Below are 18,239 nucleotides of genomic sequence, written 5' to 3'. Positions count from 1 at the left end.
TGATGAAATTCGACCTCTTTTGATCCCAGTGATAGAGAATGAGGCCAAAGAACTCCCTAGTGGTCAGCGTCGCCTGTCTCATATCCCAGAATCTTCCGTTGGCTTCTGTAAAGATTTTGAACTGAAAATATGTGCTCCTCCTGTTTTCTTCGGGGTTGAAGACCACAAAGTTTAAGCGAGCATATTCCTTTGAGTTCACTGAAACAAAACAAAAAAAACTTGATTCCTTTCTCTTGAGGCGTGTAAATGATATACACTATGTATCAGCTATGCAGGGATGCACGACAAACAATTTGAAAGCACAGTTTTGAGATTTTTTCGCAGAATTTTGATAAAAAGAAGCTTTATTCTCACCTTCTACGTCCTGAATAATTGTACATTCGTTTGCATCTTCATTCATCCTTGCGCAGGCCGCAAAGTTCACCACATGCAGAGATGAATAATCTAGCTCTCCGTGGGCAATCACATGAATGAGCTGACGGTATAGAGAGAACGTATCCATCAGCCTCTCGTAAGTTGGGTTTTGCAACACCAGGCCCCGATGAAGTTTCTTGTCCTTTCCCGATCCCTTGTGAACTTCTATCAAGTAAGAGCCATCCACTGTCTCTCGTTTCACAAACACTGCGCGAGAGAGAAATACTTTCGAATGAGTAGAGTAATCGATCCCCAGGATTTTCACTGTTCTCGCTCATTGTAGCAATTATAGATTAGCGAAGTCCAACTTAAGGTTTAATTTAGTTTTGAAGCAGATTTTGATTTGCCTGGTTCGAGCGCAATTTAAACTGCTTATCAATTCGCTTTGTAAACGGCACATGACATTATCTACTAATTTATAATGTCGTTCACGCCTGGAAAACTAAGATTTTCAACTAATAGATGCTAGAAACTTTGGGAAAACGATATTAACATTCAGGGAAAATTACTAAGGTGATTAAATTTCTCCATATTTGTTTTATCTAATGACACTATCTATAAAAACAGGGCTTTGTTCACGCTCGGAAAACCCAGTAACTTTATCTGAAATAACAGATTGTAGCAACAACGCCCCAGTACAGCCATTTTGAACGAATATCTATCAAGGAAAAGACTAGAAGAATCTGTCAAAGAAAAGTTAAGTGATACAGTTTCTCGCCTTGAAATGTTTTGATACGGTACCTATGATATAAAGAACGGTCAATACGAAAAACAGGGAAGATGTCAAGGTGAAAAAAAGACAAAAAGTTTCAACGACCGCCGCTTACAGATAGGATTGATGTTCAACTTCAGTTAGGGCCAAATTCCCTGTGACAAGCATTTCAAAATAGTGGCAGGGAGACATCCATTTCGTTAATCAGGCTCGAACAACATTTCGCTTAGGGAGCAGCCAGGCTAAGCGCGATGTATTCTGTAGCCGTTTTTGATTTTCGAGATGAATGTGTCCTGGTGTCTCGGCACGAGTCCATCCAATGAATTTAGAAGTCCTCTGGCTGTTGTCATTTACTTGTGAGAAATGACAGTGACTGCTCTTAGCTCAGAATTCAGGTCCACACCGGAAGTTGAGTCATGATAGACTAAATTCTAGTGGTGGCAGTATTTTACATGTTTGTTGTATAGTCCAAAAAAACTCTTGTTGTATAGTCCAAACTATGACAAACAAATGCACAAGTTGTAACAAATCATTTACCAGTCGGTATAAACTCACTATTCATAAACGTCAACAGCATCCCAACGAACCAATAACTCATTTTTGTTGCGGGCATTGTACGAGCGTATTTTCCTTAGCTCGTAACTTAGTGCGGCACCTAAAAACACAGCATAAATTTGAACGATACCTGAAATGCTCGAGCTGTCAGACCTTTTTTGGGAACACTAAACGCATTGACGGAACATTCGCATGTTAATCATAATGTCAGACAACAACCAGCGAGCGAGTCAAGGACCCTGGGAATAAGTCATTTGCACACCTAAAAGAGGTCGGTGAGAGGATTTTTCCGCACGTTTCGATTTACTATCAACGACGAAGATAATTATGATCCTTTCGAATTTTTGGTGACAAATGAAAGCGCATTTTGCGAATTTTTGAAGTCAAAGATGACCTCTGACTCAATGAAATTTTCACTCTGTCTTCAAATTGAATTCGAAAAGCCTCTTAAAGGTGACAAAACTCCTTGTTTTTTAATAGTAACATGGAGAATGTGTCATTTCATTTGGACTCTGATCAATACCATCAGCATGTTGATCAGGTTTTGACGCAAATCAATATCTTTTGCACAGCTGGGAGCGGATGGATCATTAGGAGACTCCAACTTATTGACATAAAGCTATGCAATTATCGGCCACTGCGCCCAGGTAGATTCATTCCCACGCCAAGGTTGCTTCAGCCTCTCCGAAGGACGGATCTTAATATCAAAAATTTTGCAGATGGTTTGTGTTTCATCTACTGCGTCTTGGCAGCCCTGTTTCCAGTAAGTAACAATCAGGAACGACCGAAAAAATACACTCGTCATTTGAAAAGGTTGACGTTCAACAAAGAGAGTATGCCAATGTCCCTCAGCCAAATACCGCGTTTTGAAAAAGATTATAACGTGAAAATTAACGTTTACGCTTTTGAAGAACCCCGTACCATTTACCCAGCATATCTCACAAAGATTAAAGGGGGAGGAAAACCAATCAGTCTTTTGCTTTTGAATGACAAAAAATCTCACTTTTGTTTAATAAAAAATCTAGATAGGCTTTTGAAGACACTTCTGCGTTCTGACAGAACAGCTAATTCGAAAAATAATCTCAGAAAATTTTTTTTGTGAGCGGTGTCTTCAGAGTGTTGCGCGAACAAAAATGCAACAGCACCGACAGCTTTGCCTAAACCAGCAACCCTTAATGATTGAGATGCCACCTAAAGGCGCCATCACTGAGTTTACAAGCTGGCACAAAACAACAAAATACCCTTTTGTTATTTACGCTGATCTCGAGGCGTTCAATGTTAGAACAGATGACTGCGAAGATGTAGTTTCTAATTACCAGCACGGTGATCTCAATAGTGGCGCTGCCGATACGCATGTAATTGAACAACAACATCCTTGCAGTTTTGGAGCCGTTCTCGTCGACGTAAGAAATGGTAAAGTTGCACACGAAATGTTTTACAGAGGAGAAAATTGCATCAAACAGTTTTTGGACACAATGAGGCATTGGTTGAGGTGGACAGCGGTTGAGCGACATCGACATCGAAAACTACAAATGACTGAAGTTGCGAGACAGTTAATGATTGACAACTGGGTAGAGCCGTGTTGCATATGTGAAAGCGAATTCTCTCCAGATGATGACGTTAAAATCAAAGTTGTGCATCATTGTCACTTTACGGGAAAAGTTATTGGTGTAGCACATTCAAAATGTAACTTGAAAGTTACAGCAGGTTCTTTTGTTCCTATTTTTTTCCACAACCTTTCCCGTTACGACTCGCATCACATAATAAAACATCTGAAACTCGAAGACAAAGAAGAACTTTCGGCGATAGCTCGCACCGAAGAAACATTTATTTCCTTTTCCATCAATGTTCCAATTCGGACGTATTTTGACAAATGTGCTAAAGAGAAAACGATTAAACATGAACTACGATTTCTCGACAGCATGAACTTTATGGCCTCTAGCCTTGACGCGCTCAGTAAAACTCTTGAAGAGCAAGATCTTCAAATACTAGGCTCCGGGTTTCAGCATCTCAATGACATCGATTTTAGAAAAATTTTTAAAAAGCGTACTTCCCATGTAGCTTTCTTGACAGCCAAGAAAAATTCAAGGCTCCATTTCCTGCATTTGGCATGGAGTGGAAAAACACCCTAACCGGGAAAATTGATATTTCAGAGCAGCAATATAACGAAGCGGTGCAGGTTTACAATGTATTGGACTGCAATAACTTTGGAGACTATCACGATGCCTACCTCAAAATTGATGTTTTTGTTCTCGCTGACGTTTTTGAAAAATTCAGAGATGTTTGCATGAAAGTGTACCAACTAGATCCTGCTCATTTCTATAGTGCACCCAATCTCAGTTGGGACGCAATGCTCATCACAACAAAAGTAAAAATTGAGCTACTTGATGACATTGACAAACTTTTGTTTTGTGAGAAAGCAATAAGAGGGAGTTTGAACGGTGTCGGATCTTTGCGGTATTTTAAAGCAAACAACAAATACTTGAAAAATTTTAACGATGATGAGACAACGGTCTTTGGAGCTTTCTTCGACGTTACGTCTCTCTATGCTGGAATAATGATGAAATCCCTGCCTCTATGTGATTATACTTGGGTTGATTTCTATTTCTGAGAGTGATCTGTTAGAATACCAGGAAGATGACGACTATGCTTACTTTGTTGAGGTGGACTTAGAATACCCAGCATCCATGCATATCCCGCATCAAGACCTCCCTCTAGCACCTGAAAAATTTAGTATTCAAACCAACTGGCTGTCATCTTACAGCTCACAAATAAATCTGAACAGGTCTCGATCTGAGCAGGTTCCGAAGTTGGTTGAAACGCTCTTTGATAAGAACCACTATGTTTGTCATATCAACAATCTGAAGTTCTATGTGCGACACGGCCTCATCATAAAGAAAATTCATCGAGCTCTTCGCTTCAAACAATCTCAATGGCTTCGCTCCTACATTGAAAAGAACACAGTTATGAGGAAACAAGCTAAGAAAACATTTGAGAAAAACTTTAACAAGCTAATGTCCAACGCGTGTTTTGGAAAGACAATGGAGAACAAACGCAACCGCAGGCAAATTAACTTTGCAACAGAGAGGAAAGCCGAACAGTTGACATAAAAACCGAATTTCAAGTCGTTCCAAATTATTAGTGAAGACTTGTGCTCAGTTTTCATGTCACAGCCAGTAATAACATGGGACAAACCAACTCTCGTCGGTGCAGCAATTTTAGATCTATCAAAATTGGCACTTTATGGTTTCCACTACGATCAAATGAGACCGAGATACGGTAATCGAATACTAGTTGTTTACAAGGACACCGACTCTTTACTTTATCGAATAGAAACAAATGATCTCTACGAAGATATGGCTGAATTTAAGCATCTGCTTGATCTTTCGGATTATCCATCGGACCATGTCTTGTACGAACCATCGAACAAAAAAGTTCCACTTACAATGACAGACGAATTGAATGGGCAAGTTTTAGAAGAATGTGTTTTGTTGAGATCAAAGATGTTCAGCATTAAATATGTGGATGGAGTGAAGCAGAGCGCAAAAGGCGTTCAACGTAGTGTCAAAAAAAGTCTCCATGACGATAAATACCGCAGTTGTCTTTTTGAGAAGACAAGTCGACGGGCACCTATGATGCGAATACACGCAGAAAACCACCAGATCCAGATCTCTATGACAAACAAAGTAGCCCTTAATTGCTTTGACGATAAACGTTTCATCTTGAGCGATGGAATTACAACCCTGCCGCACGGACATTTCTGGATCGAGTAGAACCGGGGCGACGAGGATAATGAAATCTTTGCGAACGATGGAGACGACACGTCATCATCAAGTTCAGATACTGACAATGGAAGCGCTGGTAGGGAGAGCTACGATTCCTCGGACAGCCTATCAGAGATCTCCATGCATGGCCACTCTTCACATCTACAAGACCTTCGACAACATGTTTACGGTAAGTGTGCTAATTAAAAGCAATCACGTTTTGCAACACGGGTGTTCATATTCCCTATGTTTAGCCTGGATCTTTGTTCTGATTTTACAGCGTTCTTCAGTTTTTTCCTACAAGAAATTGCATCCTTGAGCTCAGGTATGGCCGCCTGCACAAGGTTCCGACCAATCTTTTTAACTAGCGGCAGTGCATACTTCTTCAGCAATGGTAAAGCAGATCGACCTACTCGAACTGCTAGAGCTGCGAGTCCCGCGGCGCCTGATCCGAACTAGCGCGCAGGTCCTCCGGCATACGGCGTTTGTTGCAGTATTTGAGCACTCTTCACATCTACAAGACCTTCGACAACATGTTTACGGTAAGTGTGCTAATTAAAAGCAATTTTGTTTTGCAACACGGGTGTTCATATTCCCTATGTTTAGCCTGGATCTTTGTTCTGATTTTAGAACCACCGGATCCCGGCTACAATCAGCGGCAGTGGAGTGATCAGGAGAACAGCAGAAGTAGTGATATCGTTCATCTTGATGAGTTGGGCTGCCGTTTAATTTATCCGAAGAGAAAAAAATTGGTCCAAAAGAATCCCTTCATTGATGACGAGGCGTTGGAAGTTGATGATGATGACGATGATGATGATGATGATGATGATGATGATGATGATGATGATGATGATGATGATGATGATGATGATGATGATGATGATGATGTTGATGATGATGTTGATGATGATGTTGATGATGATGTTGATGATGATGTTGATGATGATGTTGATGATGTTGATGATGATGATGATGGTGGTGATGGTGATGGTGATGATGATGAAATTATGGAATAAGACGCAACCGACGATGAATGGCCAGTTTATCCAATTCTATCCTTGCTTCTGATTTCTTGTGGGTTTCGTCAAACTCTAACTTGCCTTCAGATGTCCTTAAACTTTTCTCCTTTTTGAAAAAAACAGTCTTAAAACTATTCAATTGTACTCTATAGATGGACAGCATTTGATACCCTGTAACCAATGAAAGATATAGAATTTTCTAATTCATTTTATCACTACAATAAATGGAACATCGTACAAATCATTCAACACGCAATTTGTAGTTACTATTAGACTTGCAGTTGAAAAATTGAATTAAACTAATCTCATTGACTTGACGAACTTGTTTAAGAATATCAAAACATTTTCCACGAAAACCAGAATCAAAGCTTTCAATATCCCTATGCGTTTCACTTCTCTTCATTGAACATTGACCAAAATTTTGGAAAAAAAGCGTTGCTACATATATACAGTACAGACCACATAATTTAGAAGATAGAGATTGAACAGAAGGTTGCGAGGTCATTTCGTGCAAAATGAACACATTAGTATCACTGTACAACCTTTTTATTCGAGAATGTATGTAATCAAAAAAGCATAAAGGTATACTCAAACTGTTCCAAATTATAATATTGAGCATCTGTATTTTCCTTCTCTTTAAATGTGTTTTTCCGATTTTGCCTCTGCCAGACATGTTAGATAACGCCAGCTTAGATGGTTTTGCAATAAGTAAAATCCAATGTGTTCCAAGTGTGTTTGCTCTAGATGTGATTTTTACTTGAAAAGAGGATCGGTTTCGGGGTGCAATCGGAAAATTATCAGAAGACCAGACTCCTCGAAAAACAAACTTTAGCTCTTTAATTTTACTAACAACATTAGCAATTGAGTAATTATCCATTAAAAAATAATTGATTCTTGCAGACGTCACGGTCACTGTTAACAAAAACTTGGCTGAATTTTTCACCAATTAGATAGAGTTCAACTGCTTCGGGAAGTGCTGGATTGAATGAAAGTTTCAACGTTATTGGTGCACCTGTAAGTTCGGCAAAAAGTGTCAGGCTCTTCGATGCCTCTTGTGAGGATGTCAAATCAAATGATAGCTTAAAATGGTCATCAAAATCATCAAGTTCAATCCCGTTCCCTCCGTTTTTGAAGCCCAGAGCTGTTAGCGTGTTGTGATATAATCGTGTATTGTTTCGAGTGTCAACAGGTGTGCCGGCAATTGGGAGCCCGTTACCGCGACTGATTTCTAGGCGCGTTAATCCAAATTTGATGTAATGAAAGGGATCTGTTGGTAGGGAGCCTCTGAAATTTGAGTTGGCTATCATGCAAACAGTTAGCCTTCGAATAGGTTCGGTGCCAAAAATAGATTCTTTAACAAAACTATTCTGTCCTGATTGTAAGATGAAGCTTATGCAAAGGCTCACTATGTAAGGATATCGAGCAGGTGCCTTCAACAATGCCCTTTCTATTGAAAGTTTTACAGACTCGGTTAGAGTGACTTTGCGCACAAAAATGGACGCCTTCTCGACAACTGCGGTGAATTTCTTTTTGGCGTCACCTCCCAGGCCCATGAGACTGAATTCGCTACTGGAACGACAGAGCTTGATCCGCATATTGACTTCGGGCCAAAGAAGCCTTTCGCAAGTGAAAAAATCAACGTAGAGAGTGCCATAAAAATGCATCCGATAGTCTGCTGCGAGAGTTTGCTTAAGTCTGTTTGCGTACCACTCTGTTGTTCTTCTCTTATCGTTGGGATCCGGATTATACGCGTAACCCTGGCAGTCAGCCCACGTTGATTTGCTGTCTTGGCTTGTTGTGAGCTCCGTTTCTATCAAGGCCCGATGATGATATGTGTTGTTGCTGTCAGATATCAGGGAGCCGTTCAAGTAAAGTTCAACTTGTGAAAAGAGGCTGTGCATTGCGTTGTTAACAAAGATAACTCCAACTGCATCGCTTGCTTTGATTTTGTTTCGACACTCTCTTCATCGTAGATAGCAGCCACCAGAGATAAATGGATGTAATTTAGGTCTATACAATTTCGGTTGTCACCGCTTACTACAAATTCCAAAGGTCTACTAGCTCCCACCTGAGCGAACACCTCCTGGTCAAATGCGCTCTCATAATTGACGAGTACACTTGGTTTTTCAAAGAAATCAAGTGCAGTGTGTGTTACCGGATTTGCAATGTCGCCGGCGCAGCTCTTGAATAGACTGTTGTTGTTGTTGCTGTTGTTGATTCCACTCATTGTACGAATTTAAGATTTGCAAGAATGTCTGAGGTTGATGATGATAACGATGATGGTGAGAGAGTGCGACTGCGTTTTGTGTGGTTTGACGGACGACTGATGCTGGTAGATGATCTTTTTCGCGTTAGTTTAACCGGAGTTGCAGCAGTTTTATCTCTTTCGACCCGCTCCCAGAAGTTAATGACGCACCTTTGGCTCCCCGTCCGCGTGTTTGCCCATGTCCGCCGCGCCGCCCGCCCGCGCGAAGGCCGCACGCACGCCCGCGCGTTGCCCGCCCGGAGCCAACAGCGCGGCGCCCCTTGGGGCGCCCATTGTTGAGCCCGCTCCGCTCTGGATAGTTTTTGCAATAGACTTGCGCACGGAAGATTTTACAGCGTTCTTCAGTTTTGTCCTACAAGAAATTGCATCCTTGAGCTCAGGTATGGCCGCCTGTACAAGGTTCCGACCAATCTTTTTAACTAGCGGCAGTGCATACTTCTTCAGCAATGGTAAAGCAGATCGACCTACTCGAACTGCTAGAGCTCCGAGTCCCGCGGCGCCTGATCCGAACTGGCGCGCAGGTCCTCCGGCATACGGCGTTTGTTGCAGTATTTGAGCATCATAATGAGAATCCATACATAGACAGATTTACACCTCCTCGTCAGCTTGATTATTTTCTTGCTAAGTTTTATTGGCGACCACGATGACAACGACGACGATGACGACAACCGTTTTCCACTTGAATCATCTTAAAAATGATCAACGTTTTGAGATGTGTCGGAATTTAAGTGTCAGAGTAGTTCTACCACGAGCTAAAAAAGGAACAAGACTTCCAGTTTCGTTGCGAAGACTGATTGATATGGACTGAAAAGATGATTTAACCACAGTTTTCCACTGTAGTTTAGAGAAAGAGCGGTAGAATGTGGTTGCACTTGCGGCGTTTGTTTCATTCAGCGTTACACTGCGCAACAGTGATGTTCTCTTGTCACCGACTTTTTCGTCTTGTATCAAGTCACATTACACAAAAAGAGTATGACAGCCACCCTTATGTCTACAGGATAGGTTGGCCATTTTGAAGATGCAGATGACGACCAAAACGAACTCGACAACGACTTCATTGATGAACCACCACCATCATCACCACCAACATCTTCTTTTGCTTCAGCCCATGTCAGACACTTCGTTCCTAATATATTTTGCATGTCTGATGAAATTAACCGTATTGAAGCAAGGGCGCTCGTCGTCATTGGCATAATAATTATCAGCATTAGTTGTTGAATCATCTATTTTAGTTTCGTGCTGTTTTGAATCTTGGTCGCTTTCTCGTCGCGGTGCCAGCTTTAGAGATTGATCATGCGTTCTAACAGTCCACGAAAAGGGCCAGGAGTTTTTATTTTTTGTTTTGAACGCTTTCTCACAAACTTTATTGAGCAAATCGTTGAATAGTAACCCGGCTTTAGAAAGTATCGGCTAAATTTGGGTGATTTTTTGATGCTTGATGCTGTTGTTCTCCAGTTGAACGGTAACCGTTTATCTCTAGAAAGTACTGAGAGAATTGCTGCTTTCCTAGGTTCAATCAGATTTTTTCTTGAGGCAGAAAAGTTTTGCGGCACATTTCTATATTCGGTCGCTTCTTCTTTAATTTCGGTGTCTGTATTGCCCTCTCCCTCTTCTTCTTCTCCGAAACTTTCATACTCTAGTCTGTTTTCTTCACTATTGCTGCGGCTTCTTCCACTACTGATCGAATCATCCTCATCTAGATCTAAACTTTGTTGTCTCGAGAACACCTTCGGTTACGTTTAGTATGGCGCCTGGCCATGATATTTCAAGCAGAGCCACCTCCCATAACCCTCCCTACCTATTGAGTTCTACAACGCTCGGCTGTAAATTTGTGAAGCTCGCCAAGGTGTTGTTGCTGAATGTTGCCATGGATGCTTTTGATACTAGTGTTAAGGTAAAGGAAGAAGTGACCGTTTTTCCACTAGTTCTCATATTTCTAGATATTTTACTAACTCTGATTCGTCGAGACGACCTTTGATTTCCTCCTCGTTTTCTTCGTTCGAAACCAACCGATAGGTAGTAGGGTTTTTGTTAGAATGGCAACAACTTTAAACAATTCGTGGCTGAATTGAACTTTGTAGCCCTTGTGGAATGTCTCAATCTTTCTTCGGATGCGTACAGTGTCTCCTATTTGAAACTTGGGCCGCTTCTGAATAATAGAGTCCAGGGTGAGTGAAACGAAATAGCTGACGTGATCTTCAGTTACACTACTAGGGCACAGTCCGGTTACTCGATTGATGCGGTTGTTTATAATTTTCACAAAATTTTGTAATTTGTCAATATAGGTGTCTGTATGATGCTTGCTCATGTAGCGATATATGAGTGCTTTTAATGAGCGTATATTGCGCTCCGCGAACGCACTTTTTTTCGTTGTGTGTTTGGTACAAAACAATTTGTTTCTTTTTGCAGAAAGTTGCAAATTCTCCCAAGAACTCAGTACCGTCGTCTGTCCAAACACGCTCGGGTATCACATTCGTTATCATCCGCAAAAAAACTTGTTTTGTTGTGATCGCATTCTTATTTCGCATAGCCTCCACTCTCAAATAACGACTCAATGTATCAACTGCTACTAACAGGTATCGAATGCCTCCGTTTCTGCTCGCAATTGATTGCATATCGGCGAGATCAAGTGACCAGATTTCATTCAAACGGTAAGTAAGGACTTTTAGACGTTTGAAATTGCGACGCTCCTGCCTGAATTTTGTATAGGTTGCGCTTGTTGAAAGGTACTGCTTCACAGTTTTCAGCGGAAGACCTGTATGCTGCGCAAGAGTTTGAGAGTTCCCGAAAGCGCTACTTTTATTTGTGTCAGAGTAAAATTTGTAAGCTTTTTGGAAGTTTGGATTGTTTTTAGGAGCGTCCGAGACCACACGTTCTTGTGAAGATTTGAGACAAGCAAAACCCGATGCATTGTACTGAGTAGCATTTGAAAGACCGCTGCAGGTAAAATGTACCCAACCACAAATTGTACACCAAAAAATTGGTCTTTTCTTTGTACTTTTTCCCAAGTGCTTTTTACACGACCCGCATAGAAGTCTTTTTCTGGGTCCCGGATTCAATTTCACGCATCCGATTTGCAAGAGACTACGCAGGAAGAGATGAAGAAAGATATTGAATAGCAAAAAAACGAACAGCTCAACTGTCGAACATTGATATCCATTGGGTTTCAACCGATGAAGATGCGGTACCTGTTGAAGCAGCGAGTACATGAGAAGCAGATTTCTTGGCAAACTTGTTTGCAATCAGATGGGGACTTAGGCTGGTCTCTCGAACAATTGCTAAATCTTCGTCGAAGAGTTTTTTGTTTGGATTCTGTAGATTTGTCAAGAAATCAATCAAGCTGCTCGAAGAACGAAGACAAGCGTTTGCTCCTCTTGCAGTATCACTGTTTAATACAATAGAGCCCAAGGACGTGTCAAGAACAACTTTTGAGGATCTACTAAGTTGTTTGATAATTCTTTTTGAGCGCTCAATTTTACTGCTGCTGAGCCCGGTTGCTGCCAAATTGTCAAACACTCTTTCTGCTAACTGGTCTGAAATGAATTTATTTTGTTCCTCCTCTGACGTTTGATCGTTTTCAGGCGGAGGGGAAGGCGCAGTTGGCGTATCTCCGTCGAACAAAGCAGATGATACACTTAGTTGTGCAGCCACTTGGGAATTTGGTTTGTTTCCAACTAAAATTGCTTCCCTTATTTCTTTTTTAGCTGACGTTTTTTCAGAAAGAGATGAACTTACAATAAGATTGTTGTATGAGTCAAGCGACAGCAAAATGAACTTTTTGGAGGCAACTTGTTTATTCATTAGGAATTTTGGAAATGAACTAGAACAATGGGTGCCAAAAACTTTATGAGCGATATTCCGCGATTAGTTGATAGTACTCGTTTCTTCTCATCCAGTTTAGTTTTCCTGTTACATAATACGGACATTAAATATCGAAAACTTTTTAATTTTCTTTTTGTTTGACTTGATCCGGGAAGCTCAACTGTGCCTGATACTACGTTGAAAACACATTCTATAAGGAACTTGATGAATTTTATATCTGCGTGAACAATGAATAATCTTTGCAGTACGGGTTTAAGGGTTATAAGCAGTTTCAAAGTATTCAGATTCTGTGAATGTACCATCGAGTGAGACAAAATCAGGTGTTTTTGAGTTCAAATAAAAAACTGACGGAGTTTGACGACACAGATCAGAACAAAAGCGTAGATTCTCGTGGCACTGTGGATCCAGATCAATCAAGAGATGCCCAAAACTTTCAGAAGTTGCAGAACGGTAGGCGGACAATAAATCAGATCGGCAACCCAATTTCCTGCCTAAACAATCAATTTGGTTGATGTCGCGTGGACTTCTCAGCAGGAGAATGTGTGTAAGATTTAAATCAATTGTTTTTTAATTAGGGCATTTCTGGTAAAGATTGTGCTTTAGAAAAATTACGTGTTGGTTTTTGTGGCGACCGGATACTATGAGGTTTAAAAATTCCTCTGATCGAGATATTTCGTCAAAAACATCATCAAAGATTATTAGATGACTCTTTCTGATTGGTAGAGATTTCAGTTTGCTCCAGTTGACTCCGTTGATGAAACTTATTCTGTCGTTGCCCAAGCTATTTAAAATCGAGTCGTATGTGGGCTGCCAATGTTGATAAAAGTAAATCATGTTGCCAAAGTTTGGTCGAAACACTTGCTGATTGTTTTTCAGCAACTCAGAGACGAGTCTGGTTTTTCCGCAGCCACTAGGTTCAACAACGGTCATCACAAAATGCGGCTGAGTTACTATAACTTTGTTCATGGCGATGGAATAATACAACCGATGCAAAACGCTAAAACCGGCCAAACTTGAGCTGATGAGTGTTTATCAAACTTGTTAACCACTAAACAAACAACACAAGCAACAATAGAAGTAGAAAGAAGCATAAAATAAAGAAGTGTAAAGAAGAGAGAGCGCTCGAGAGAACAGCAAAGTTTCCAGGGTGGTCTCTCCTTATTTTCACTGTCAAAAATGATTTGATTTTAAAAGTCCACGCTACAATCCACCTGATCTTGATTCATGACAGCTCAGTTTGAAGTAACTCTGGGAGGTGGCTTTGGTGGATACACTTGTGAGCCCGCTTGTGAGATTGTCAAGAAGTATTGCAGTAGCTGAATAGCTTCGGAGAGGATCTCCCAAGTTCCTGTAACGTCAAGTCCAATTCGTTTTTTATCAAAATCGTTTTGCCTCCAACTTTTTTAAAGCTCTGCTTCCACAACTTTATCTCAGTATCTTCTCCCTTGTTCTGTATTTGAAGTCTCGATATTTTCGATAGATGAAGATATAACAGGTTAGGGTCAAAAAGTGTCATAGTATTTAAAAAGGTAACTGATCAAAGAGTTCAGAGGACTGAAATTTCACTAACCAGAACAGTAAACCACTCAAATGACCGAAGAGAAAATGGTTGGGGAGATTTGGTAAAACTTAAACGTAGCCTGGACCAATGTTGTAGTAAGTTCTCATAAAACCGTAAGCATCATGGAAAATAGCATGAACACGCAAAAGTTTTGAATTCTTGCAATAGTTGTGAAGAATACTATTACCTGGACCAATCAGACCACCATATGGTGCACTTTCATTTATCTCAGTTAAATTACAGGTGGGGTCAATAAGCAGACAAACAGCTAAAAACGCATTTTTCGTTTCTTGAGTTTTTATTGAAGAGCCTGCTTGAAACTGAGGTTCTCTAACACTTGATTTATGTTTTCCCGCAACAACATGAAGCAACTGATTTTAAGCAAAAATTACAATACATTGACAAATCAATTGATAAATAATAAAAGGAATTTATCTAATCTAATCAGTTGATAATGTTTGTTTAGTGAAAATTGTCTCTTCGTCTGTTACGTCATCCACTGTACTTGATAAACTGCAGCTGTCAAACGAGTCCTCATAACATTCCCAACAAGTGCATTGAGCGTTTCTTAGGCCACATCTCACCTCGAGAAAAGCTGAATGATCAGTTTGGTGGATTGAACTAAATCCGGAGGCCAAAATATCAATGTACGCCTCCAGGGTGGACTTAAAAGGGGAATCACTGGCTTGCAAGCTTTCAATTTTGCCAAGAAGTCGTCGCTGATCTTCAGTGAGCGTTGAAAATTCTAGTCGCCTAGTAGGACAAACTTTCTCAATCTCCCAGACGCAATCCATTCGCTCAATAGACTTAGCTTCGAGGCGAAGTTCATCCGACCGAATAAAGTTTTCAAAAACATCCCCACGTCTTGTTACATCAACAGCTCCCAGTCGAAGCATCTGAGCCATAAAGGTCCCCAATGGTGAATGGTATGAACATACGTGCCCGAACTTCTTGTAGTACTTTGCTTTCGTGTTTGATGAAAGATTTTATTGTTTTCTCCATTTGCTTCGGGCTTTCACTTACAACCATCAGATGTTGGTGTTCAGAACTTAAGTCTTCACACCAACGAAAGCAGCTCGTATTGATTGTCGAAGAAATGTCATGAGTTGCAACTGCAAAACTGAGATCCGTGTAAGCGTCAATCCAATACGCAAGGCCGTGCGGCTGGCTTGGAACACAGAACAAGGGATCGTCAACCGAGTCATCGTGTTTTCTTTTTTTCGACAAAGTACTGCTTGGTTCAGGACTAAGTTTTGCAGGGACGAGAAATTTTGCTGAATAAATAATGAAACGGAGCGAAGTTTTGAGTGCTCATGGTCAACTGATTTTCAAAAAGTAAGATTGTAAATGAGAAAACTAATTGTTGCCAGAAATAGTTTATTTTCGAGATAAGATTTCGGAATTTTCCACAAAAGGTAAATTGGCACATTGAGTTTTGAACACGTACAAATGACGAGGGACAAGAAATAACTCGATGCGCCAAGTTACCTTGTAAATGCATCAAATAACATTAATTTTTTTTGTTTTAAGTACTTGCGATTTTATAGTAAATTAAGGTAAATTTCATTTCAAAATTGAACTCAAAGAGAATGTTTAAATCGTTTGTAGACGTTTATAGTGGCTTTGTGTGGCACAGCAAAGCCTTAGGCTTGATTTGGAGCCATTCTGAGCAGAGAAGACAAAATTTCAAAATGAGTAGAAAAGTGGGCGACAGACCCCCCATTTCTTACTACTCACACTTCTTGACTTACCTCACTCACAAAAATGACTTCCTCACTTTGAAATTGACTTTTATTTACTTTTATTCAAAGAGATAAGGTCAAATGGGTGTGTGTCACTCTAAATGAAGGTTATTGAAGAGCAGCTAGTAGAGGCAGCAAAAACTTATACAGGTTTATAATCAAAATAAAACATTAGACTTCAATGAAAAAGCGTCTTTTGTACTGTTTTTTTAGACTGCAGATCTACAAAGCTATTGCGGCTATTTTCTGGCAATCTGCCAGCTATGTTTTGATAATTGTCATTATTTGAAAATTTCAGTCATCTCTCAGGTTTTTTTTACGTTTGATTTTGTGACCAATGAGACAGTTTCCAGGCTCTGATTTGGGTTGGGAAATAAATTTTTATTGACTCAGATAGTTTTTTTGAAGATATAAACATAATTAATTTCACCAACTTTTTTCAAATTAATTCAAGTGTTTTTTTTTCTTTTTTGGAAACTTTTGTTCTTTTTTAATTTATTTTGATATAAGGGTGAAACTGAATTTTTAAAGCTTGAAACTATGGTAATGTGAATAGATATTTTCATTATAGAAGCTATTTTGACCTGTTCTTAATATTAGCGCTTTTTGTTAGTTTTCAATTATTTTTCTGTTTGGATCAGGTTCTGTCCTCTGCTCAGCTAATATATAAAATCAGGATTTTTTGCAGCTTTCCCTTTTGCTATTTCTTCGTTTTTGGCGAGGAACTGCCGGTTCTGATGAATTTGGTGTTTTTGAACGTAACTAAGGGAGGACATAATCTTCAATTTAAATTTAATTTTTTCGTTGGTTTTTAAATGCAAACGGTTTTTTCAACGGTTTTTTAGTGAAAACTGCCAGTTTTTCAGAAGCCTATCTTGCTCCTGGGTTCTCAAATCTTTGTTAACAACATAATAGCGTTTCTGAGGACAATAGGACTAATAATAATAGTTTTTATTGAAAACTTGCTTTTACTTGCTTTTCTTTTTGTTTTGAAACTTAGAGTGTCGACAATGCAAATTCTCTTTTGTAATTCTCATTTTATGTGAAAGTTTTTGTTGACTTGTTGTTGTTTTAGTCCTTGTTTTATCAATCCAATCCTTGTTTCAGTCAATTCAAGTTCGAGTTTCGAGGTTTCCTTTCAGTTCTTTGAATTTCAGGACCTGCCCTGCTATGTTTTTTTTACTTCCTCAAACAAAAATTTGCGTCAAACCTTTTTGACTTCTCTAAGCTAGTTTTATTGTTTGCTCATTCTGCCCAAAGTGCTTTTTAACAGCAGTTGTTCAGCAAAACAATCTAGATGAACAGAATCAGTATCAAAAAGCATCAAAAATATAATTTGAACGTAGAGTGAGGAAATGTTGTTTGAACAAAAATTCGGTCTCGCTTGTGATTTTTTGTTCACACGCGGCATTTAGACCTTGATGTTTGCTGTTTTTCGATTTTTATGATTGAATTTTTTTAAATAGCTCTCCCCATCTATTCAAAGTCCATTTTCAAGTTTTTTGTTTATGCAATGACAATGCTTTGAATTGTAGGCCAGGACTTGTACAGCCATGTTTTTTTTATATCGTCGAATAAAATTTTGTTTCGCTTTACCTTATTTTGAGGCTTTTTCGACATTTTGTACGAAATATTTTTGACTTTTCTAGGCTAGTGGCGTTAATCGCTCATTCTGTCCAAAGTGCTTTTAAACAGCAGTTGCTCAGCAAAACAATCTAAATGAACAGAATCGGTATCAAAAAAGAATCAAAAATAGAAAGGGGATATGAAGCCTAATTTAGATTCCCGCTACTTGAACTTTGTTTTTTTAATGTCTTAGTTGCCATCTCTAATGCTTATTGGTATTGTTAATAGCCCTTGTATCCTGTCAATAATGAAGCAGAAGTATATCTAACAGAGGAATGAAATCAAAATAGTTCGCACTTTAAAATTTTTTTCGTACATCATCATTTTTTCCATTTCTTCTGTTCTGGCAATCTAATTGGGGTTATGGGAATCAATGGCGGCTATTTTGCAATCTGCCGGGTATGTTTCTGGTTTCCTTGCTTTATGATCAATCTGGATTTCCTGAACTGAAAATGGCTTCTGATGTTTCAGGCTTGCAGCTTGAAGTCGGCTGTGTTGTGGGCCACGGCTCCACCAATAGCTCAGTGAGGGGAATGTCTGTGAAGAAACAAAACCAGGCTCTCAATGACATGCTCAAGAAACAGGTTCGTTCCATGCACCACATAAATAGAATGCGTGGTATGCTGTGATGTTTTAGGGACAAACCTCAGTTTGTGTTGCCATCTTTATCTGCTATTATTATTTCGATATTAATTCAAGATAAGAAACTCACTTGGTACCAAACTAAGTTATCGCAAACTTCGTTGCCAGGAAAATTG

At 39.6% G+C, this 18,239-nt stretch overlaps 1 protein-coding gene across 2 annotated transcripts in view; it reads left to right on the top strand.

Annotated features, from left to right (window-relative positions):
* LOC142358759 (uncharacterized) overlaps nucleotides 1–18,239 on the top strand; it is a 61,279-nt gene that overhangs the window by 42,353 nt on the left and 687 nt on the right. For both annotated transcript variants that reach the window (XR_012761845.1, XM_075410331.1), the window contains exon 9: nucleotides 17,953–18,065. Coding sequence is in view for 1 of the 2 variants with exons in the window: in XM_075410331.1 (XP_075266446.1) it covers nucleotides 17,953–18,065 (113 nt within the window). In the remaining variant the exon portion in view is untranslated. The remainder of the gene's footprint in view (nucleotides 1–17,952; nucleotides 18,066–18,239) is intronic.

Source organism: Convolutriloba macropyga, chromosome 2 (assembly GCF_964194025.1).
Source record: "Convolutriloba macropyga chromosome 2, txConMacr16.3, whole genome shotgun sequence".
In the NCBI taxonomy this organism is placed as follows: Eukaryota; Metazoa; Xenacoelomorpha; order Acoela; family Convolutidae; genus Convolutriloba; species Convolutriloba macropyga.
This window is presented reverse-complemented; position numbering and strand designations above follow the sequence as displayed.